Genomic DNA, 19450 nt, shown 5'->3' with positions numbered 1-19450 from the left:
TGGAGTCCGGAGATACAAAGGGCATTAACCTCATTAGCATGAAACCTTTTCTTCTAACTATTGTGGGACCCTTTCAGTCCTCTAATCCCCCCTATTTCAAAGCTGGGTTTGTAATAAAGCTTTTAGGTTTTTTTTTTTTTCAAAGCTAATGGTATTCTCTAAAGATTTTTATTGCTGTTATAATCTATGGGCCGATTAAGAATTCCCTCCTCAACCCAAACCACATAAACAGCTTCTTTTTTTTTTATGCTTTATGAAACAATAAAACAAAAACATGCACCTTGCACCAGAAAACACTCAAGTTGGGCTTGTTGGGGAAAAAAGGAGAATCATAATCCAGTTTTGATTTAAAACTGAGCTGCATTGTTTTGCTGTTAGTTTGTTTTAGTGTAAATAGGGAATCGTTTCCTTGCTGTAAATAGCCTCTCTCTTTTTTTCGTTTAGCCTAAAGGCTGCCATAAAGAAGTCCTGTCTAATGTCCCCGTTCAGTCCACAGCAGCAGCAGCATGGTGGAGCCTACAAGACAAGATTTGAAACAAAGATCCCATTTTGCGGGCACACTGCAACCTTCTCTTATCGCGTCGTGAGGGGTAGTCAGATTGTGCTAAATTATGTCCAACCAAGCCCCCTTGGATCCGTGGATTAAGAGATTAAAGTGGACCACTGGGCAATGCATCCCTCTCCCCCACACCCCACACCCCTCATATTACTCGCATGATAATTGCCCAAACTGATTTGCACCTTCACAAAAGCTTGTGCAGAGTCTTTGTAGCTGCAGCGGAGCCCAGGCTTCAGCAGCGCCTCTCAAATAAAAACGCCGAACCTGGTCCATTCCACACACTGAGAGGCAGTGGACAGCAGATTACAGGCTGCAGCATTTTCCCTCTGTGTCTTTTTTAAAAAAAAATCAAACTCCACAGACCTCACAGAGCAGCCCCACGTTATTCTCCTCCAGAATAAGAATAAAGATCATCGCCCTATTTTGTCAGAGGCCTGCGCTCTGCTGCGCTACACAATCAAAAGCCTTTATATTTTACTGCGCGCCACATATTGATAAAACTTTATTGACAAAATATTGACAATTACATACTTCTTGGAAGTATACTTTGTGTTAAAATTGTAGCAAACTTAACACAAACACAAAAATTATTTACATTCTGTAAAAGAGGGTTCAACAGAAACATTAACTTTTAGCATTTCTGTACATGGAATACGCTCAGTGCTTTTTTTTTTAATTCTCCTCAATTCTTGCATTTAGTCCTTCTTGGCAACTTTCACTGGAGGGTCAAGTCCTGACAGAAAGGCTGCGTGCGTGGGGCCATGCACTGCAGCGACACATTGGTAAAGCTTTATGTTAAAGGAATGTCCTGATACCTTCCCTTTAAGTAGCCTATACGTTTATCTGTGGTCTGATTCACTTCTTTTTTTTATATAAATCGAAATTCACTTTCTGCTCTCTTTTCTTTAAAGGAAAAAAAAACACTATAACGCAGCACCGCTACTTCATATGTTTTCACAATCACTTTTACACGAGAATCATTAATTAAAGACTGCACACTTTGTAAAAAGGAAGAAGCACGACATCTCTCAGTTTGAAAATAGAGTTAAAAACAAAATTGATCTTTTTTTTTTTTTTTCTTCTTCTCGGTTTGAGAAAAACTTTGTCAAATTAAAACAGCTAGCAGGAAAAAACTATACCATGCAATTCAAGTTTTACAAAAGCAGTTTGGTGTTTTGGTATCTTGAGTGGAAACGTTTTTTTTTCTTGTAATTAAAAAAAAAACTTCTGAAGTGCAAACGTCCAAAATGAATTGGAGAAAAGAAAGAATTGGAGGTGGTGGATGATGTGGGGTTGTAGTGGTGGTGGTTGGTGCGTGGAAGGGTGCAGGTAGGTGGACTGAGACACTGTCAGTCACGTTTCCCCGGCTCAAGTGGATTGACGGACCCACACGGTGACAGCAGTGCCACCAGCCGGGTTTCTCTCACCCTCAGCTGCCGATCCCCGGAGATCTGAAATGTGACATTGGCTTGTTACCCTCTCATTGTCTCTACACGACATCCTTTATCCATGTCCTCCTCCTTCACGCGAACGATCATATTGTCTGTCTTGAGTTTTTTAATCGTCCGAAGTGACATCAATTTCCTCTGGGCTCCCCTGTTTCGTCGCCATTCTCCACCGGTTTATGTGATGCGAACCTTTCTTCTTCTGCTGCGACTCCGAGCCTTCCTCCTCCAACTTCTGTCGCTTGAACTTCGTCCTCCGGTTCTGAAACCACACTTTTACCTGAGGAGGAGAAAGGGAGAAAGGAAAAGAAAAGGAAGGGGGAAAAACAGGGATCAGTTTCATGAGATAAACCGCGATTGGCCAGTGCGTAAAAACCACGCGTAAAAGGGACGCATTGTTTGGATACCAGGGCTAAATACAGGCAGACAGTGGGAGTAAAAATGTAAACTGTGCTGGATGGTTATAAAACAAACAACCATCACAATAAACATGTCAATACTATTCTCATTGTAGCATAAATCCACGCATTTAAATAATAAAATTATAATTGTTATCCTAATATATGATATTCATTTATGGCACAGAGCGTTAGGTCAGACTATAAATAATCCGTCAATTCTGTTTTTAAATAAAATGGTATATTTTATCACCACAATATTCACTTAAAAATAAAAAGTAAAAAGGGTAAAGGTAAAAAGGTGGAATAAACTAACACTATTTTATTTATAGGTGCACAAAACATGATTCTGGGGAAACTTTTACGCTTCACCTAAAGTAGGTCATGATATTTGTTTTGCACAATAATAATAATAGCTTAAGTATTATGTCAGCCTGCAGACTGAATGTAGGATATATAAGAGAATCCCACCCATGTCATTAATTTAACATATATTTTCACACACTCCTCTAAACCGACTCAGCTCTGATACTGAAAGGTACCGTGGGGGATTAACAACATCTAAATCGATAAATTGTCTGCTCCTGCTTTGTCACTCGGCGGCCTCTCTTTTAGCTCCTAAATGGCAGCCGAGGTGCGTTTAATAAGCCTTCAGTGGACTAATTGAAGTAGGTGACGGTTCATTTCTCCCTTCAGCTCCTCCAAACAGGCCGCGCCGTCCGAGGGAGACGCGGCGGACAAAAGACGACCGGCTGATGGGCTCAAACGGCATCTTAAATATGGCAGGGGGAATTCACTGAACCCGCCTCTGCTCTTTGTATCGCCTATCCCATAAAATGGTTAACTGGTTAATTTGCCCTCCATTTTGAAAGGCAACATTCTCCCCCCAAAACAAAGTAATTCAACCCCTCCTGAAATGAGGTTAGGCCTATACAATGACGGTGGATTGGATCCAACAGAAAGCCTCTGTCTTCCATTGACAACATGCGTTTATAAAGGAACAATTAGCCGGCTGATTATTTAAAATGGTTGTGTTTTAAGAGATACTGCGCCTCTTTAATTGTATGCGTCAATGTATGTTGCTTTTTTTTTAAAAGGCGCACGACGCACGGTGCCACGTTCAGAAAGAAGTAAAAAAAACACTAAAACAACACATTCAGTCATAATGTGAGAAATATAATTTTATGATGCCATAAAAATGGCTATAAAATGCAAGTGGGTCTGTTTAGTCCAAACATCACACAACACACTGGACAGCAGCATCGAAATAACAATCAAATAAGAGCATTTGCTCGCAGGAGAAATTCAAAAACAATGTGAAGTTAAAAGGGAAAGTAAAGCAGGTGTTTCTTACCTGAGTTTCTGTGAGGCTAAGGCTGTGGGCGAGCTGTTTTCTTTCTGCTCCCACCACGTAATGGTTTTTCTCAAACGCGTGTTCGAGCCGCAGGAGTTGCGAGGGTGAAAACGCTGTCCGGATTCTTTTGGGCTTTCTGGCCAACGCGTTGTGCAAAAGGAAGCTCTCTGGACTCGTTTCATTACCTGCAGACGAGCAACAAAACCAGCGAGTGTCATCATCTGCCTTTTCCCCTCATTATTAGAATATATCTTTTACAAAATATTAACATCACAGAACAAGCAGCAGGCCTGTGCGCACAACTGTGGAACAATAGCGCACCGAGGGCAAGACTGGAAATATGTCATAATGATAACGTCTGAGGAGAATGTGGACATCCGTCAATAAAAGCATATCATTTATCAAAAAAACGTGTATTTCAATAATTGTTTATTCGACTGTGTTGATGTGTGTATTCATTTGTGAGGCCACCGCATATAAAGGACAGAGGGAAACAAAACAAAGCGGAGGTATAATCCTGGGCCTAATTAAATTAGCTCCAAAATAGCCTTTGTAAACAAAATCGCAGGTAAAATGCAAACAGCATGAAAACGTTTGAATAAGCCGAAGCCAAAAAACCCATTAGAAATTAATTTAGAATAATTTCCTGCAAATATGACATATTAGCTTTAATTTGTCCAGAAAATAAATAAATAATAACAATGGAATACCTTAAAATGAGTAAAAAGAGGCACAAAATAATAATCGAATTTTCTCACACCGAGCAGGGCAAGTTCGTTTTTTTTTATTTTATTAAAAATTACCGCAAATTTGACACATGTCAGCTCTAGAAAATTAGCAGCAGGCTCCTCCTCAATTACCAGCCACATTGTTTTAATAATTTTCTCTTTGAAAATAAAAATGTATTTTTGCAGTTAGTGTTAAATAGATATTTTAAAAACTAAACCGGCAGCAGTCAAATACTTTCTGTTTGTTTTACGCATGAATATAAATCATATGCTATATATAACCTGCAGTCGTACAGTGTACAAACATGTCAGAATCACCACTGCTCTTTTTTTAAACACAGAGCAGACACTTCCAGCAGCAGACAGCTGCAGAATAAACCAAGGCAACAATTATTTCCTAAAGCCACATTATTCTGCTTTCTATTATAATTGATGAAATGATCACAGGACCACTTTAAGAAAATAAATCTTTATAGAAGTGTCTGTTTGGGCCTGAGGATTGGAGCTGATTAGCTTTAAAGCTGGTCAGCTACACATCCACACGTTTTTAATTCTACTCACAGTCTGCTCGGTGTGGCCACTGATGGACAGAGAGGAAAATAATGTGCCTGCTCTCTCCAGCCGCTCGGCGTGTGTCGTGCGTAAAAGTGAACCCAGAACCCGAAGCATGCTCTTTGCTCACTTACCTTGAAATCTGTGACCCAAGTACCTATATCTGTGTAATAACCACGGGTAGAAAGTTGAAGGGTCCCTTTGCTGGCTGGCAAAAAGAGGGTGCGGACTGTGTGACGAGGAAAGCGGATGAGCGGCCAGAGCGTGCGGCGGGGCCACCTGGTGCACCGGGACGCCGGAGTTTTGCTGATGAGAGACCGCCTCGGCGAACACCAAGTCCGGGTTAGAGTAGACGCCCCGGCCGCCGGAGTGAAAGCCGTTCAGAAAGGGGTTCATCTGTCCGGAGTTTGCATAGCTGAGAGCCGCTGGCCTGATGGGCTCCTCGGAGCGGGACACCGGTAGAGGATTATCCTTCGCCACTAAAGACTCTATAGTGAAACACCTCTTGGGTGTAGGTTGAAACATGGTCTGATAGTCCAGGTTCCCCAGTTTAAGTTGAAGTCGTCGCGGCGCTCTCGCTTAAAAAATACTCCACACCCAAGAAAAGGGGAAAGTTTTCGGCGCAGTACAAAAATAAGTTGGAGAGGGAAAAGGCTGCAGCGCCGAGGAAGCCAGAAAATAAAAAGTGCTCGGCTTACTCCCAGACTAATCCATGGATGTGATCGTTTTCCTCGCCGGGTTCGTGCAGGCAGATTTGTTAGTTCATGAGCCTAATTAGCGCTGCAGTCCCATAAACAGCTTCCTCTGAAGGCTGTAATGGCATGGTGATTGGTCGCCGCCGCTGCTGCTCGCCTTAAGGTGGAGAGAGGGGGAAGACGCTTAAAAAGTGCGTCAATGGGGAAGCAGGGGCGCGGAGAGGCGGACTCGAAGCGCGCAACACGGAACGGATTCGTCCAGAGAGGAGCCCCCCGCACACACACGCGCGCGCACACATGCTCACTCACGCGCACATATCTCCAGGACATTTAACACACTCAAGTGAGCCAGTAAGAAAAGCTGAAGGTAGCCTGTTTATTTGTGTGTGTGAGGCCTGTGACGGGTTCAAACTTATTCTTTTTAAGCGTGGGAGTGATTATTTTAAATTACGCACAACAATGTGGCGCAAACATCACATCAGCACTAGTCTATTTCCCAGGTTTATATCACCAGGTTGTACATTACAAGGCCCTCACTTGCTCCTCAGTTGTCGCCCTGCATCTGGATTTTTCCTCTGGATTCTCTGTGGAGAGTTCGTTTCCACCAGTCTCCAGGTTCTTGCAGGATGAGGTTCACATTGAGCTCTTGTCGGACTGGATGTCTGGGAGACACCGGAGACACAAACAAGCGTGAGCAAGATTTAGAGCTTGTTGTCAGCTGATGTTAGAGGACTGACTGTGCGTGAAGACTGACAAGAGGGTTCAGGATCTACTAAACACCTTCCCACCGATGAGTCGGTCCGTGTCACAGTTATTCATGGCTAAATGCTCCTGTGTTTAGTGAAGCTGTCACCTCTCTGTGCTGATGTGTGTGGATCAGGGAGTGGAGAGCAGCAGCACAGAGCTGCAGCCATGGCCGCGCACCGAGGGCCTGTAAACATCAGCACTGCACACTAACCGCACGCCGAGTTGAACCATCAAGAGGCGGCTTACAAATCACCGGAGCTGTCCACCTATATGTTACTTTCAATTACTATTAATATTCACATTTTTGTATGAACCTTTTTTTGTTTTGAGGGAATATTTTATATGAGGTGATTATGACTCCATGACGCAGGGAACTAGATTTTCTCATTTAGAGGAACACAAAATCGAAATAGAAGATATGTGTAAATTAATAAAAATATTTATGTAACTGTAAGATTATTTATTATTATTATTATTATTATTATTATTATTATTATTATTATTATTATGACATAGTTGCTACTGTCGCTGACGTGTAATGCAGGTTGTATATTTGTCAATGCGCGCTCCACTAGGCTTAATTTCTGCGGGTAGTTTAAGGCTCTAGATTAAATTGTTTGGGCTCTAGAAAATAAAATAGAAACTAAACAGTGAAGCAGTCAGGAGCATCAGCAGCTGTACAACACGCAACACTACCGATCTGACATTTAAAAAAGTTATCAACACTGAGAGGAGACAGTGGGAGTTTTATTTAAACTTGCTTAATATGTAAACTAAAAAAGAGCTATTATTGTGTAATATTGTCTAATTACAATATGTCCGTGTCTTACCATGATCTACACTATTATTACAATAATAACCATTATTATTTTATTATTTGTATTATACATTATAGCCCTTCGTATCTATAAGTCGGGCCACAGAAGTTGAATTTAAACCATACACGTTTTTCAAGGGGAAATAGTTTTGCTCGTGTGATATTACTGATATTATTATCCAACAGTATGACACTGGTTTGTAAACGGTCCCCGCACATGACTTCTGGCTGCGTGTTAATATTTTGTGTAGTTTGACATGGTCTTCACGGCTGATCTCCGACACGAACCACCACGCTGTGACACGGAGGCGTTAGAGGCCTCTCCGCGGTGCTGTAAGGACCTCTGGTGGCTGCAACACGGTAGCGCGATGAAGCTGTCCCGCAGCCGCGCTCAGAGGAGCTTCGAGTAGCTGGAGAGCAGAGATCCAGCAAGTTTCCAACAAAATGAACAACAGTTGACTTTCACTGGTGGTTGCACCATGTAGACGTTAGAGCTGGCACAGTAACTCAGATTGTTTCAGTGAACAGTCTTCATAACTTCAATGGTCCACTATTAATACACTATAATTCACCCACATCACTAGTACAGACACTAGAAATGTTTGTAGAAGTAGCTGCTATGACATCTTAATGCAGTCTTTTCTTGGGTTGTGAAAGAAATAACTGACAGGTTAATTAATACATTATCTCCAGGCACTTTACATTGTGATGTTTCTCATGGTCTATATATTGTTATAGAGAAACCCAACAGTTCCCATAATGAACTAACGCTTGGCAGCAGTGGTAAAACAAACAAAAACACTTAACAAGAGACGTAACAGAACCTGACTCCATGTGGGTGGCTGTCTGCCTCTACTGGTTGGAGTGAGGGGAAAGAAATGGGGTAGAGAGGAGAGTGGAAAAGAGAGGAGACAACCTGGAACAGTAAACTTTCATAATTAAACTCTGTCAGACTGGTTGTCATAATGACAATAATAGTGATACCCACAGATGTAATTATGCCATTACTGATAGCTGCACCAGTTAGTAGTTATAATAATAATGCTTACAGTAAATAGTATAATGTAAAATAGTAATATCAGTTCCCTCCCCCCCAGATGCAGGTCAGTGATTCCCTCCCACCCGACAATGTTTGTGACCTCACTGTTTCAAGCAACTGAATATATCTAATGTACAAAGCATTTATCAGTCAAAATGAACACACTGTATGTGGTGAGCAAACATCTTTATTAATAAAGGCTTCATCTGTACACATGCAACCTGGTTTGTTAACAATTGCAGCAAGATAGAAGCACACGCGGGATATTGAGCAAGACCAATTGAAAACTGAAGCAAACGCATCTAAATGGAAAATTAAGAAGCATCGGAAACATGAAGAGAAGAGATCAGTGAGGCTGATGACTGTTAGTATTTATAAGTGTTGTATCTTTGTCATAACAATGTTTACGCAAAGGTTAGTTGTTTAAAAGAGGCATTTGGTGATAGACTGAGTTTGCATTGGAAGTTGAAAATTGGTTTTCAGTTGTATCAGCTTCTCTTCTAACATTAGGTAATAACACTCCTAACCACTAGGGGCAATCATGATAGATAGATGGTATGCATGAGGCCTAAGTTGACACAAGTTCATTAGCTGATGTTTTTGAAGTGGTGGAGAGCCTCTGTGTCAGAACAGCTGAAATTCAAAATAAAAATAAAAGGAAACAATTCCCGGGAAAACTACCGTCTACAAATATTTCATCCAAAGGAATAACACACATGAATATCAGAAGCTTGTAGCCGTTGATTCACCACTGTGGCTATAACTGGGTAATTAAATTTGTTTTCCAAAACCAATTTATCATAATATGAGCCAAAGAGATGGAAAAACTGTTGCTCAGCGGCGGACAGTGGTCCAGCCATCATCATCTGTCTCATTCTTGGTGCGACGAGGGATTTCTTTGTCACCACGCCAACCCCCCTCTCCATCAGCATCACCATGGTCTTGTTCCGGGTCCCCCTCTCTGGGACGGTCCCTCTCCTCCTTCTTTTCTTCACCGCCACGACGCCAAGAGCTCCCTGAAGAAACAAAGATGATCATTAGTTCATGTTGGTTAGAAAATGTATATTAGTCCAGCTTGGTGTTGGAATGGGTACGTGCATCAACATCGACCCCTGCTGGCTGAATACATCACTACAGGGTACCAAATTATTTTTGTTAGACAGGAGTGCTAAATAAATTTTATTCTATTCTATCATAACCTGATGAATCTATTTGGAGGCAATCAGGATAAATACAAGTTTAGAGGCGTCACTTCGGGTTTGTTCAGCCATAAGCTGCATGTCAATAAGAACTCCACAAACATTTCAGCTTAGCAGTATTGTCGATAGATTTTAATGACATCACTTCCTCAAGCAAAACTATGAAGCATTCTACCATTTTTGTATCCCTCAATCCAGCTGTTTACCTTCATCCTGATCTCTGGGTGGGGCTCTTTGTTCACGGTCATCCGGGCGGTCTCTATCACGGCGGTCACCACGGTCGTCGCGATCAACCCGTTCGACCCGCTCGACGCGCTCGACCCTCTCGACACGCTCGACCCTCTCGACCCGTTCGACCCTCTCGACCCGTTCAACCCGGCCGGTGTCCTCTTTGCGAGATTCTCTCCAGCCGCCGCCGCCGCCACCGCCGCCGCCACCGCCGCCACCGCCTCCTCCGCCTCCTCCGCCTCCCTCCTCACTACCTGGTCTCCTCCAGGCACTTTCCTCTCTGTAAATACAGTGACACATCAATTACAACTCACTGAAAAGAAACACCTCTTAACCCCTGTATTTATCAAAAAATGTATAAATATTATCAACGCAGGTTTTCTGTCAGGCCAACCTTTGTGGAGGAGGAGCTTTGGAGCTTTCCTCTTCTTCGCCCTCCTCTCCATCACCTTGGGCGTCATCACGGGGAGGTCCCCAGCTGTCCTCTCGGGCCTTCTCCCTCTCACGCCAGCCACCTGCAACTGAGGCATTGGTTCAGTGTCCTGGTAAACATTACATCTAAACACAATTGCTGACTAGTCCCACTGATAAATAAGGGTGGTCCGATTGATCGGCCACAGATCGGTATCGGCCGATATTCCCTCTGATCGCCGAGCTCTATAAAAGCTTATCAGAGGAGCCGATCAGGTTAGGTATGTGAATATGCATGTTGGCTCAGTAGTGTTGGTTAAAACGCATTTCGTCTTTTTCTTTAACACATTTCTTCTTTGCAACCAGGGTGACGTATGTGTTTATTTGTATATTGGGCGGGGAATTCTATCATGAGTGGTGTGTCTGATCGGGTCTACAACCTCCTCTACTGCGGTCCGCTGTGTGCGACTCCCGGGTGAGAGCCTGTCACTGCCCGGCAGGACAGACGCTGCGTGGTGCGAACAGAACGCACATTTATTTTTTCTCTGGTATTAATGGCTTTCCTAGTCATCTATCTGTGATGTGAAAACATCACATTTCCACACAGTCAGAGAAAGTTAAAGTGTGTGTCCTACTCATTTAGTTCAGTCATAAAATCCACCACAGCGTCACTCCAGCAGTTGCTGACAGCGCAGGTGGAATACGGGACACAGACACAGGCTGGTACAGGAGTTTAATGTGGCGCTGAATTGAAGAAAAAAAAAGTCACAACTTGACAGAAATAATGGATATTTACTGACTAAATTTTAAGTAGGATTCAGCTCTGTAGTGTTAATTTACATATAGAGCAGGGAAGAGAAATCGGATCATAAGTGGTCACTTGGATCACCCAAGACGCATGTTAATCAGGCGTAAACTGGGCCATAGAGCCCGTGATCAAAAATCCTGATCGGAACACCCTTACTGATCAATGTAACACATTAATCACTTATCAGCTGCAGGCTTACCAGCTCTACTTAGAGGTTTCCATGCTTTGGGATCTTCACCACCGCGACGTGGCCCCTCATCCATGCCTCTCCTTCCAGCTCCATCATCATCTCCTCCTCCTCTTCTGGGGCCCCAATCATCATCAGCCCCACGCCTGGGAGCCCTTGAGTCATCCATGCCTCTGCGAGGACCTCTGTCATCGTCAAAGCCACGCCTGGCACCACGATCATCGTCAAAGCCACGCCTGGCACCACGGTCATCGTCAAAACCTCTGCGTGCAGGACGTTCATCATCAAAACCTCTGCGTACAGGACGATCATCATCAAAGCCTCTTCGTGCAGGACGATCCTCATCAAAGCCTCTGCGCACAGGACGATCATCATCAAAGCCTCTGCGTGCAGGACGATCCTCATCAAAGCCTCTGCGTACAGGACGATCCTCCTCACCAATACGACGGGGTGCTCTCTCATCTCCGACCCTGCGGGGAACTTCAGCTCGCCTGTCCTCGCTCTCTTCATCTTGGCCTTCCTGTGTCCTCTCCCTAGAGGAAGAGTGAGGAGAGGTAATGTTAGTGTAGCTCTTCTTGGTTATATGGAAACAATTAGAAATAAGATGAGTTACCAACACAAACCTGTCAGGCACAGCACGGCGCCATTCTGAGTCACCTCCTTCTGTGCGCCTCCTCCATCCCTCCTCCTTTTCACCCCACTCCTGTGTGAGCAAAACATAAAGACGCATTGTGTTGTCACACCAGGAACACTCAAACTTCTCCAGACCTAATTTATCCTCATCAGACAAGGAACTCTTACATATCACTCAGTATAAATGTGCAACATTACTCTTCCCTGAACATTTTAGTAACTTGTTAATCTGGGTATTCAGCCTATTTCTGGTTTAGTATTTCAGAATGCAGAAAAACCAAATCATTGTGATTTTCAACTAACTGTCAGCTCACCCATCAGTTAAAAATAAAGCTCATTTGTACCTTGGTTCTCTCCTCTGTTGGAGTCTTTTTTTCCTCGTCACGACGGAGCTCCCGCTCCTCGATCTCCTGCTGACGAGCACGCTGCTTACGTTCCTGCTCTTCGAGCTTGCGCAGTTTCTCCTGGTACTCCCTCTCCTCCTCCTCTCGCTGCTCATTTTCCACGCGTTCACGTTCATCTCGCTCTGTAACATAAATAGAAAAATAAATTGAGGCTTGTTCAAACTACATTAACTTGTACAGAAAAAGACCGACCGCTTTTTGCAGATATTAAAAAGTAGGGTGCCACACACTTGCTCGCACAATCAGAAAATTATATCAAAAGCCGTTTTCAAACATGACCTGTGGAGGAACTGGGTCGGGACTGTCTCCAGAGTTTTCCTTTCACATATACATAACGTAGCGAGAGATTCTCCATTCAGACGGATTCACAGCAGCAACAAATCCTGAATTCTGCCAAGGATCTCCTCCTGTGTTCTCATACCAGCTCCTCTTGAGTTCCTGCAGACTTTATACTATGGGGCCAGGAAAAAAACCCAGCAGAAACTCAGGAAGCCCTGAGTTTCTGCATGTCTGAAAGCAGCTAATGATTCAAGTTGACCAACAATTTCCTGATTGAAACCTTTATCTTAGTCTATTTATACACTTTATGACAGCTTCAGTTACCATGTATGTGTAACTGGCAAAATTAAAATTTTATGTTGGGCAAAAGCTCAATACAACCAATTAACCACAACTGCCCACTTCTACCAGTGTCCTTAATTTTCTTCTCTTTGTAAGCGTCCGTTTCCTGTGGAACATGCAATGCTACCTTTCCTTTATTGTGACAAGTTTCTCTGTCCCCATGCACACGTGCAAACAGAGATTTCTTACCTTTCTTGAGAGACTCATCGTGGATACGCTGTTCCTCTTCCTCTTTCTCGCGGTAGTAAGTATTACGCCTGTCCTCTTTGCGCTGCCTCTTCCTCTCTTCCAGACGCTTCTTCCTCTCCTCCACCAAACGCTCCTGGAAAGTTTCCAGTTTTTCCTTGAAAGACAGAAGTGAACATTAGAGCACTGCTTAAATCACAAGTTCTCAGCATAGCCTTGTGAAATGACTGAATGGTTTCTCCTCTCAACCCAACTGGTCGAAGCTGTATTTGGCTCTTGGGTTTATCTCTATAATGTTGGTTAATAATGGAAGTTCTGATTTGACTTTACAAAAATAAAGTTAAATTGAATTACCTCATAAATGAAGCTCCTGGCATCAGTTATTTTAGACAAAAAGTTCTCTTTGTCCTCCATCATCCTGGACATGCGATTTTTGTGCTCCAGAGCCTTCTCCCGTTCAACTTTCATGTTACTGATCTACAACAAGAGGCAAAATCATTACATTCTGGATATTAATCTGAAAGTGTTGAATTTCCTAGATTCAAATTTGTAAAATGATTTACAAAACAGTTCTTTTTTTCAACCTACCCTCTCCTCCTCCTGGAGCTCCCACAGTTCCATGTCCTTGATGCGCTGCTCCTCATAAGCTTGTTTGATGAGAGGAATCTCCTCGAGACGTTTTGCCCTCTCAAAGTAGTCAATCTGGAGGGAAAAAAGTGTCAAATTCACTAAATAAGTTAAAATGAGATCCTCAACATGTGTGATTGAGTGATGTCTCACTCAGTTACCTTCTTCTCCTGGTTCTTCAGACGCTCTTGGAGTTCCCTCTTCTCCTTCTCCAGCTGCTCCACCTGTTTGGCCATGATGAAGTCGGGATCCAGCTCCTCCAGGTCCTGTAAAACAGATTTGTTATTCTCATGATTTAAATTTAATATCGAATTGACCCATTTCTGACACATGGAGTTCATCTTAATTTAGTTTACTTTCACTACGTTTTACCTCAATATCAATATCTTTGAAGGCCTTGGCCCCAAGTTCAGTCTTCTTGATCTGCTCCAGTCGTTCACGGACAGTTTTCTTCTTGATCAACTCATGCTCCTGCATAATGCGCTCCTTCTCTCTCTCTTTGGCCTCCTGGCGGAGACGCTCCTCTTCAGCCTTTCGGACTTTCTGCATCTCAGCTTCCCGCTGTTCCAGCTCCTCCTTTTCACGCGCGATGTTCAGGCTCTCCAGGCGCTCCTTACGCTCTTCAATGGTCTGTCTGCGAGCCAGGATGCGCTGGTGATCCTTGCGTCCATTTTTCAGGTACGCAGCGATTGCCAGCTGGCTGTGCTCCTCACGCTCTTGCTGAAAAGGACAAAAACAAGAATAAAGCCATGGTACTGTACTAAAAAAGGGACTTAACTACCACATGTGGAAACATGCCTGTATGTTTAAAGTTAATGTTGGACACTGTGCATCTATACATGAGCTCAGTAAAAGCCCCTTTCACACTGGACAAAAGACCCACTAACATCTGGCTTTGTCTTCTGTGGGTAATGGTACAAATGACATTAATTCTCAGGTCACATGACTTTGCAGTAGTCACAGGTATTTATCAGCTACAGCTCTGATCAGCACTGATGGATCAATACACCCAGCAGTTTTGGAATGCCCACATTCCTGCATGATGCTTTGACATGCATTATACAGGTCATAAATGCTTGACGTCCTTTTAGCCATGAATTCTATGCATCTCATTTCCAGCAGCACTTGAACATTGCTCAGTCTGCGATAAGCTTTAAAGGACTGAAGTAAAAGATATTTAAAAAGTAACCATGCCTCCATGCTGCTTTCTAACCCTATTTATTTACCCATGACACATTTGTGACTTTGAACGCAACACAGAAAAGCCTTAAAGTCAAAATACTGGCAAGTGGAAATTAGTCAACTTATTTGGGGTTACCTGCATCTAAAAAAAACTTGCATGTACATGAATATTTAGTGTAAAAAGGGTATAGAGGCAGACTTACCAGGAGGGAGGCAGGCTTGATGACCTGGATGGCCTTGGCCAGAGAAGAAGACATGGCTGTCAGCTGGTTCCTGATCTGCGCTGAGGGCATGTTCTGCAGGAACGGGCCAACAGGAGCGTCTTCTTTGGTTGAGTAGTTAAGGTCTGACCCAAAGCTCAGAGTTCGAGAGGTGTGGTCTATTCGAACCTGAGAGACAAAACATAACATTAGATTAGTTAGATAAGAAATTGATCATTATTAAGTCATAACATCCATGCTCATTCTTTGTAATAACACTTTTGCTGGTCTACAAATAGTACTAATGGTTACAAAATGTCTTAGTGTTTCCTGATGTTGACCTTACCTGCAGATCACAGTGGCGAGCAGCATCCACAATGGAGCGCTCCAGCTGAAAGGCGTCCACAAACGGAACCAGGGTGGCCAGACGGCTGAACTCAATGCTTTGATAGATCTGTGCAACCTAAAATAATGGATGCAGAATAATGAGCGATTACTCTCATTGAAATGTAGATGTTACTAGAAGCATTCCAGAATTAATGAAAAAATAAAATAAAATAAAAGGACAAATACCTGCTGCAGGAGCCTGAGGATGGTGTTGTTCTGCAGGTGAGGAACATACTGTTGCAGATCAGCCTCCTTCTCAGCCTGGTCTCTCACCCAGTTCAATACCTAGTGGGACAGTAAGTGTTAAATTATGATGAAACAAGTAGCTACATTACAATCAGTTTAATGATCATGTAAACGGCAACCGTAACTAAAAAGCTGGGCAGTATATTTTCTTAATTTACAGACTTATGTGACAGATGCTGCTACATTCTTTACCTTGGTGACTCTTCCACTCAATTTCAGAGGATGAAAGTCTACCTCCAGCCAGTTGTAAAGTTCTTTCACATCAGGTACAATGTACTGTAGCAAGTTAAATCTCACCTAGTATGAAAAGATAAAAACAAACATTTGTTAAACATCTGTAATAAAATATTTATTAGCAGTTTTATAAAGTAAAATGTGAAAAGCTTGACAGATTATCCTAAAGACTTCTCAAAAGTAAAATATCAAAGTGCTCAGGGGCACTAACCCACGGAACCTAAATCACATAATGTACCATGTCATTGATGAGACTCTGGCGGGTTGGTGGAGACTGGAGACCCAGGAGCGTGGCCAACCTGCGCTGTTTCTCAACAATGATGCCATCCATGTCCAAGAGCCGAGCAATATCAGTGCGCTCTGGGGTGATGGGGATGGACAGTGTGGCCAGGAGGACTCTGGTGGACATCCTGAAGGTGAAAAGTTTCATTAACCATTTGGTCTTCACAGTAAACATGTGCACTTCTCTAGAGATAATGATAAGATACCTCTGCATCTCATCTTGGGTCAGATTTTTACGCATCTCCCTGGACAGGTGATAGAGGCGGTGAAGGGTGCAGGCGTGGAAAAGAGCATTTCCAGATTTCCAGAACACAGTTGACACCTTGTTGTAGTAGTTGGCCATCAGCTGAGGTTTGGGAGGCTTCTTGGAAAGAGCAAACAGGCCATGGATGTCTTCAACAGCCTTGAAGGCTTCCTGGAAATAGAAACAACATTGTATCAGTACAAATATCACCTGGCCCAGTTAACACCAATTTTAGTACAGCGGAGTAGATCACACATGTTTTTAGTTATTCTTTAAGTCATACACTACATGTTTTGCATTACTAAACATAATTATGTATGGACAGTTTGTGTAACCCATTTAAGGTCTCAGTGTTAGGAGGACAGACCTGCCAGAGCTCCATGCTTATGGCACTGTCCAGCTGCACCAGGCGTGTCTCCAGGTGCATGGACTGGCTTTCAGGGTTGTTCAGGTTGATGGCAGTGCTCTGGTTATGGTGGCGCTGGATCTGCCCCAGATGCATACGCAGGTTGTCACACAGCTTGCGAAACTCAGCTTTGCGGGTGTACTGAAGGCAGAACTTGAATGCTGCAGAAAAGAGGACCAGATATTATTAACAGCATTTAGAATGCAACATTCAGCAAGTAATTAGTTATAATTAAGTAATTGGTATAATCTTGTCAAAATAAAGTGAATATAAAAAGGCACATTTACATTGAATTTGCTGATGGGACAAAAACAAAGATTAATTATCTTCTCTCCGACTGAGGTGATAGTGTTTATCATTTTAAACATGAGGCCACTTCCATGTACTGCACATATTTTAGCCTTTCAGTAACATTTACAGATATGGCATCAAAAACTATAAAATATTTTGTAGACAGAAGGTTTTATGCAACTTTGAAAAACATTACGCTACATCTAGACAATATGAGATTAAATTATAGCAAAATGTACTTGGTAAGATATTAGGTTTGTGTCGCTACCTTGCTGGGCGATGTCATGGTACAGCCGCTCCACCTTGGAATTATTTCGGAGCAGGTCCAGGCACTGGCGGTACGACTCCCACAGAAACTTCACCCAGGGAGTGAGCAGCAGGCGATCAGTACGATCCTGAGTGTCCTCTCCGCTCACAGCGCTCAGGAGCACACTGAAGTCACAGCACACTCAACTTTAATAACGCATCATAGCTTTAACACAACCCTAAATATCTGATGAGATTAACAAACTGTCATTCAACAATTCTAAGTTAGAATTCTGTCTAAACAACCCGAGTGGAGACACCAGCGGCAGCCTGACTCCTGTACGACCCTCACCTTTCTGGAGTCTGGATGTTGTCCAGATCCTCAATGTCCAGGACCATCTGCTGGGATTCCCCCTTCGCAGTCTCAGTCTTCTCCTCCGCCAGCTTCAGGTAAGCCCTGACCACATCCTCCAGAGACTTGATGTTCACCTGAAGGCAGAGAAAGAGATTCCACTTCAACCCTGAACGACTCTGGTGCATGAAACTACCCAACCTGTACAACCATCACACACCTGCTGGCAGATGTTCTTGTACTGGTAGAGACCCTCTTTGGCCAGGTGGCTCTTGCGAAGATCCACGCAGAGCTCCAGGTACTTGAGCATGATGGGCTCGTGGATCTTCTGCCATGTTCGATGTTTCTTGCTCTTGATGACATCGTATAAAACATCCAAGGCTGGCTGCTTCTTGCCAACCTCAAGAAACTCTGGAGAAACAGATCATAATAACACAAGTCAGTGATGTAACATAAAATGCCTCTGACATATGGTACCAACCCAACACGGTGGTTGACGGTCGGGCCTGTGATGATGCTCGGTGTTCAATGTGCTGCTTATTTGACATAGGGTAACAATCTGTCACGTTCAGAGCGGACATTGGTGTTAATGCTAACATAGAAACCTGTGTGTCTAACGCTTATGGTTGATAAGATCAGTCGAAGCTACATTGACGGCCACGCCGGCTAGCTTAAAACTGAGGCTAGCTGCATGAAAGAGACATGGCTTCCCCGCCATTGAGGCTAGCAGTAGCAGTTAGCCTAGCTAACTACGCCGCAGCCTTACAGCGACGAGGCATTAGAAAGGTGAATTCGGCTAACGGCGGCTAGCTGAGTTAGCATGAGTGTGTGATCTCCGTGAAACGCGGGGCCGCCTCTCCGCTTACCGTTCGCTCGTTTAAGAGCATTCTCCGGCCGCTGGAAATACGCCGGCATGTTTGCGGCGTTCTAGTGACACTCCAAATGCACTGACTCGGGTATTTGGACTAATTTCACCAGGCCATCCAGGCCACGCACTCACTCCCCTCAACGGTGCTGGCTGCGAAAGGAAGAACCTCGTGAACGGCCCAGCTAGGGTTGCCAGATGCGTCGCACGCTATCCCCCTATCATGAGCTGGAGAACTGTGGTTCTGTCTCGGAAACAATTTTAGGAAAAGAAGTTCATGAACCCGTCTCTACGGTTCAGGTTGTGTTGTTTATTAATTTATAATAAAACCTCAACATGCAAACTTGTCAACTTGGGCATCGCTGTTTTTTTGGGTGATTTGTGGGTGATTTTTGCGGGTGTTTGTGCAAATCATAGTTGGAAATATATTTAAACTGGTTGTCCAAGTTGTTGATGTTTCTTATTGATATTTGCTTCCAGGACTGGGCAATAAATCAATATCAATAATTACTGCAATATCATTTTTATCAGGTGCAGAATGACAAAATATGACAAAAGTCGATAACAGTGAGGAGTAATAACACATAAATTATCTTTATAGATATAGACTGGAACAAAAGATTTATAAAGTGTTTTGTTTTTTATCAAGTGTTTTTCATTCTGTGCTCCTAAATAAGAGTTTAAAACCACAACCCCCACTCCGGAGCAAATATCAGCCTTTAAATGTTATCAATATTGACTGATATGAAATGTATATCTTGGCCTTATCGACCAGCCCTATTTGCTACACATAAAAAATACATAAGCACATACTTTACTGCACTCAGCTACAGACTTTTGTACCTCACAACAGCCACTGGTGAATGGCCACATCTGT

The 19450-nt window shown here is 43.2% G+C and overlaps 2 protein-coding genes across 3 annotated transcripts; both read right to left on the bottom strand.

The window, feature by feature from the left end:
• Positions 1-1043: 1043 nt before the first annotated feature.
• emx2 (empty spiracles homeobox 2) lies at positions 1044-5927 on the bottom strand. Of its 2 annotated transcripts, XM_035171762.1 has the most exons (3): positions 5171-5924; positions 3757-3941; positions 1044-2284 (listed from the first exon to the last, which is right to left on the bottom strand). In XM_035171762.1, the coding sequence occupies exons 1-3, from the start codon at positions 5559-5561 to the stop codon at positions 2117-2119; spliced, it is 744 nt and encodes a 247-aa protein (XP_035027653.1). In that variant the 5' UTR covers positions 5562-5924; the 3' UTR covers positions 1044-2116. The 2 variants fall into 2 exon arrangements, with proteins under 2 accessions (XP_035027653.1, XP_035027654.1); XM_035171763.1 differs by lacking the exon at positions 3757-3941 and having other exon boundaries at positions 5171-5927.
• Positions 5928-8505: 2578 nt separating this feature from the next.
• On the bottom strand, positions 8506-18764 carry eif3s10 (eukaryotic translation initiation factor 3, subunit 10 (theta)). Its single transcript, XM_035172352.2, has 22 exons — positions 18575-18764; positions 17929-18119; positions 17709-17845; positions 17379-17542; positions 16781-16980; positions 16376-16584; positions 16126-16297; positions 15846-15950; positions 15594-15692; positions 15367-15483; positions 15024-15209; positions 14011-14358; positions 13800-13904; positions 13600-13713; positions 13366-13488; positions 13015-13168; positions 12145-12326; positions 11791-11870; positions 11180-11700; positions 10156-10282; positions 9740-10041; positions 8506-9350 (listed from the first exon to the last, which is right to left on the bottom strand). The coding sequence occupies exons 1-22, from the start codon at positions 18621-18623 to the stop codon at positions 9169-9171; spliced, it is 3867 nt and encodes a 1288-aa protein (XP_035028243.1). The 5' UTR covers positions 18624-18764; the 3' UTR covers positions 8506-9168.
• Positions 18765-19450: the final 686 nt, after the last annotated feature.

The sequence above is a fragment of the Hippoglossus stenolepis genome, chromosome 12 (assembly GCF_022539355.2).
Source record: "Hippoglossus stenolepis isolate QCI-W04-F060 chromosome 12, HSTE1.2, whole genome shotgun sequence".
Taxonomy (NCBI): Eukaryota; Metazoa; Chordata; class Actinopteri; order Pleuronectiformes; family Pleuronectidae; genus Hippoglossus; species Hippoglossus stenolepis.
Note: the sequence above shows the minus strand (reverse complement) of the source record. Positions and strands in the feature narration are given on the sequence as shown.

Coding starts and splice junctions, on each gene's coding strand:
- emx2 (XM_035171762.1), bottom strand. CDS start 5,561: ATGTTTCAACCTACACCCAAGAGGTGTTTCACTATAGAGTCTTTAGTG. Junction 3,942..5,170: donor CTTGGGTCACAGATTTCAAG/GTAAGTGAGCAA, acceptor GCTCGTCTGCAG/GTAATGAAACGAGTCCAGAG. Junction 2,285..3,756: donor TTAGCCTCACAGAAACTCAG/GTAAGAAACACC, acceptor TCTCCTCCTCAG/GTAAAAGTGTGGTTTCAGAA.
- eif3s10 (XM_035172352.2), bottom strand. CDS start 18,623: ATGCCGGCGTATTTCCAGCGGCCGGAGAATGCTCTTAAACGAGCGAAC. Junction 16,981..17,378: donor CCATGACATCGCCCAGCAAG/GTAGCGACACAA, acceptor TCTTTTCTGCAG/CATTCAAGTTCTGCCTTCAG. Junction 15,693..15,845: donor TGAGTGGAAGAGTCACCAAG/GTAAAGAATGTA, acceptor CTGTCCCACTAG/GTATTGAACTGGGTGAGAGA.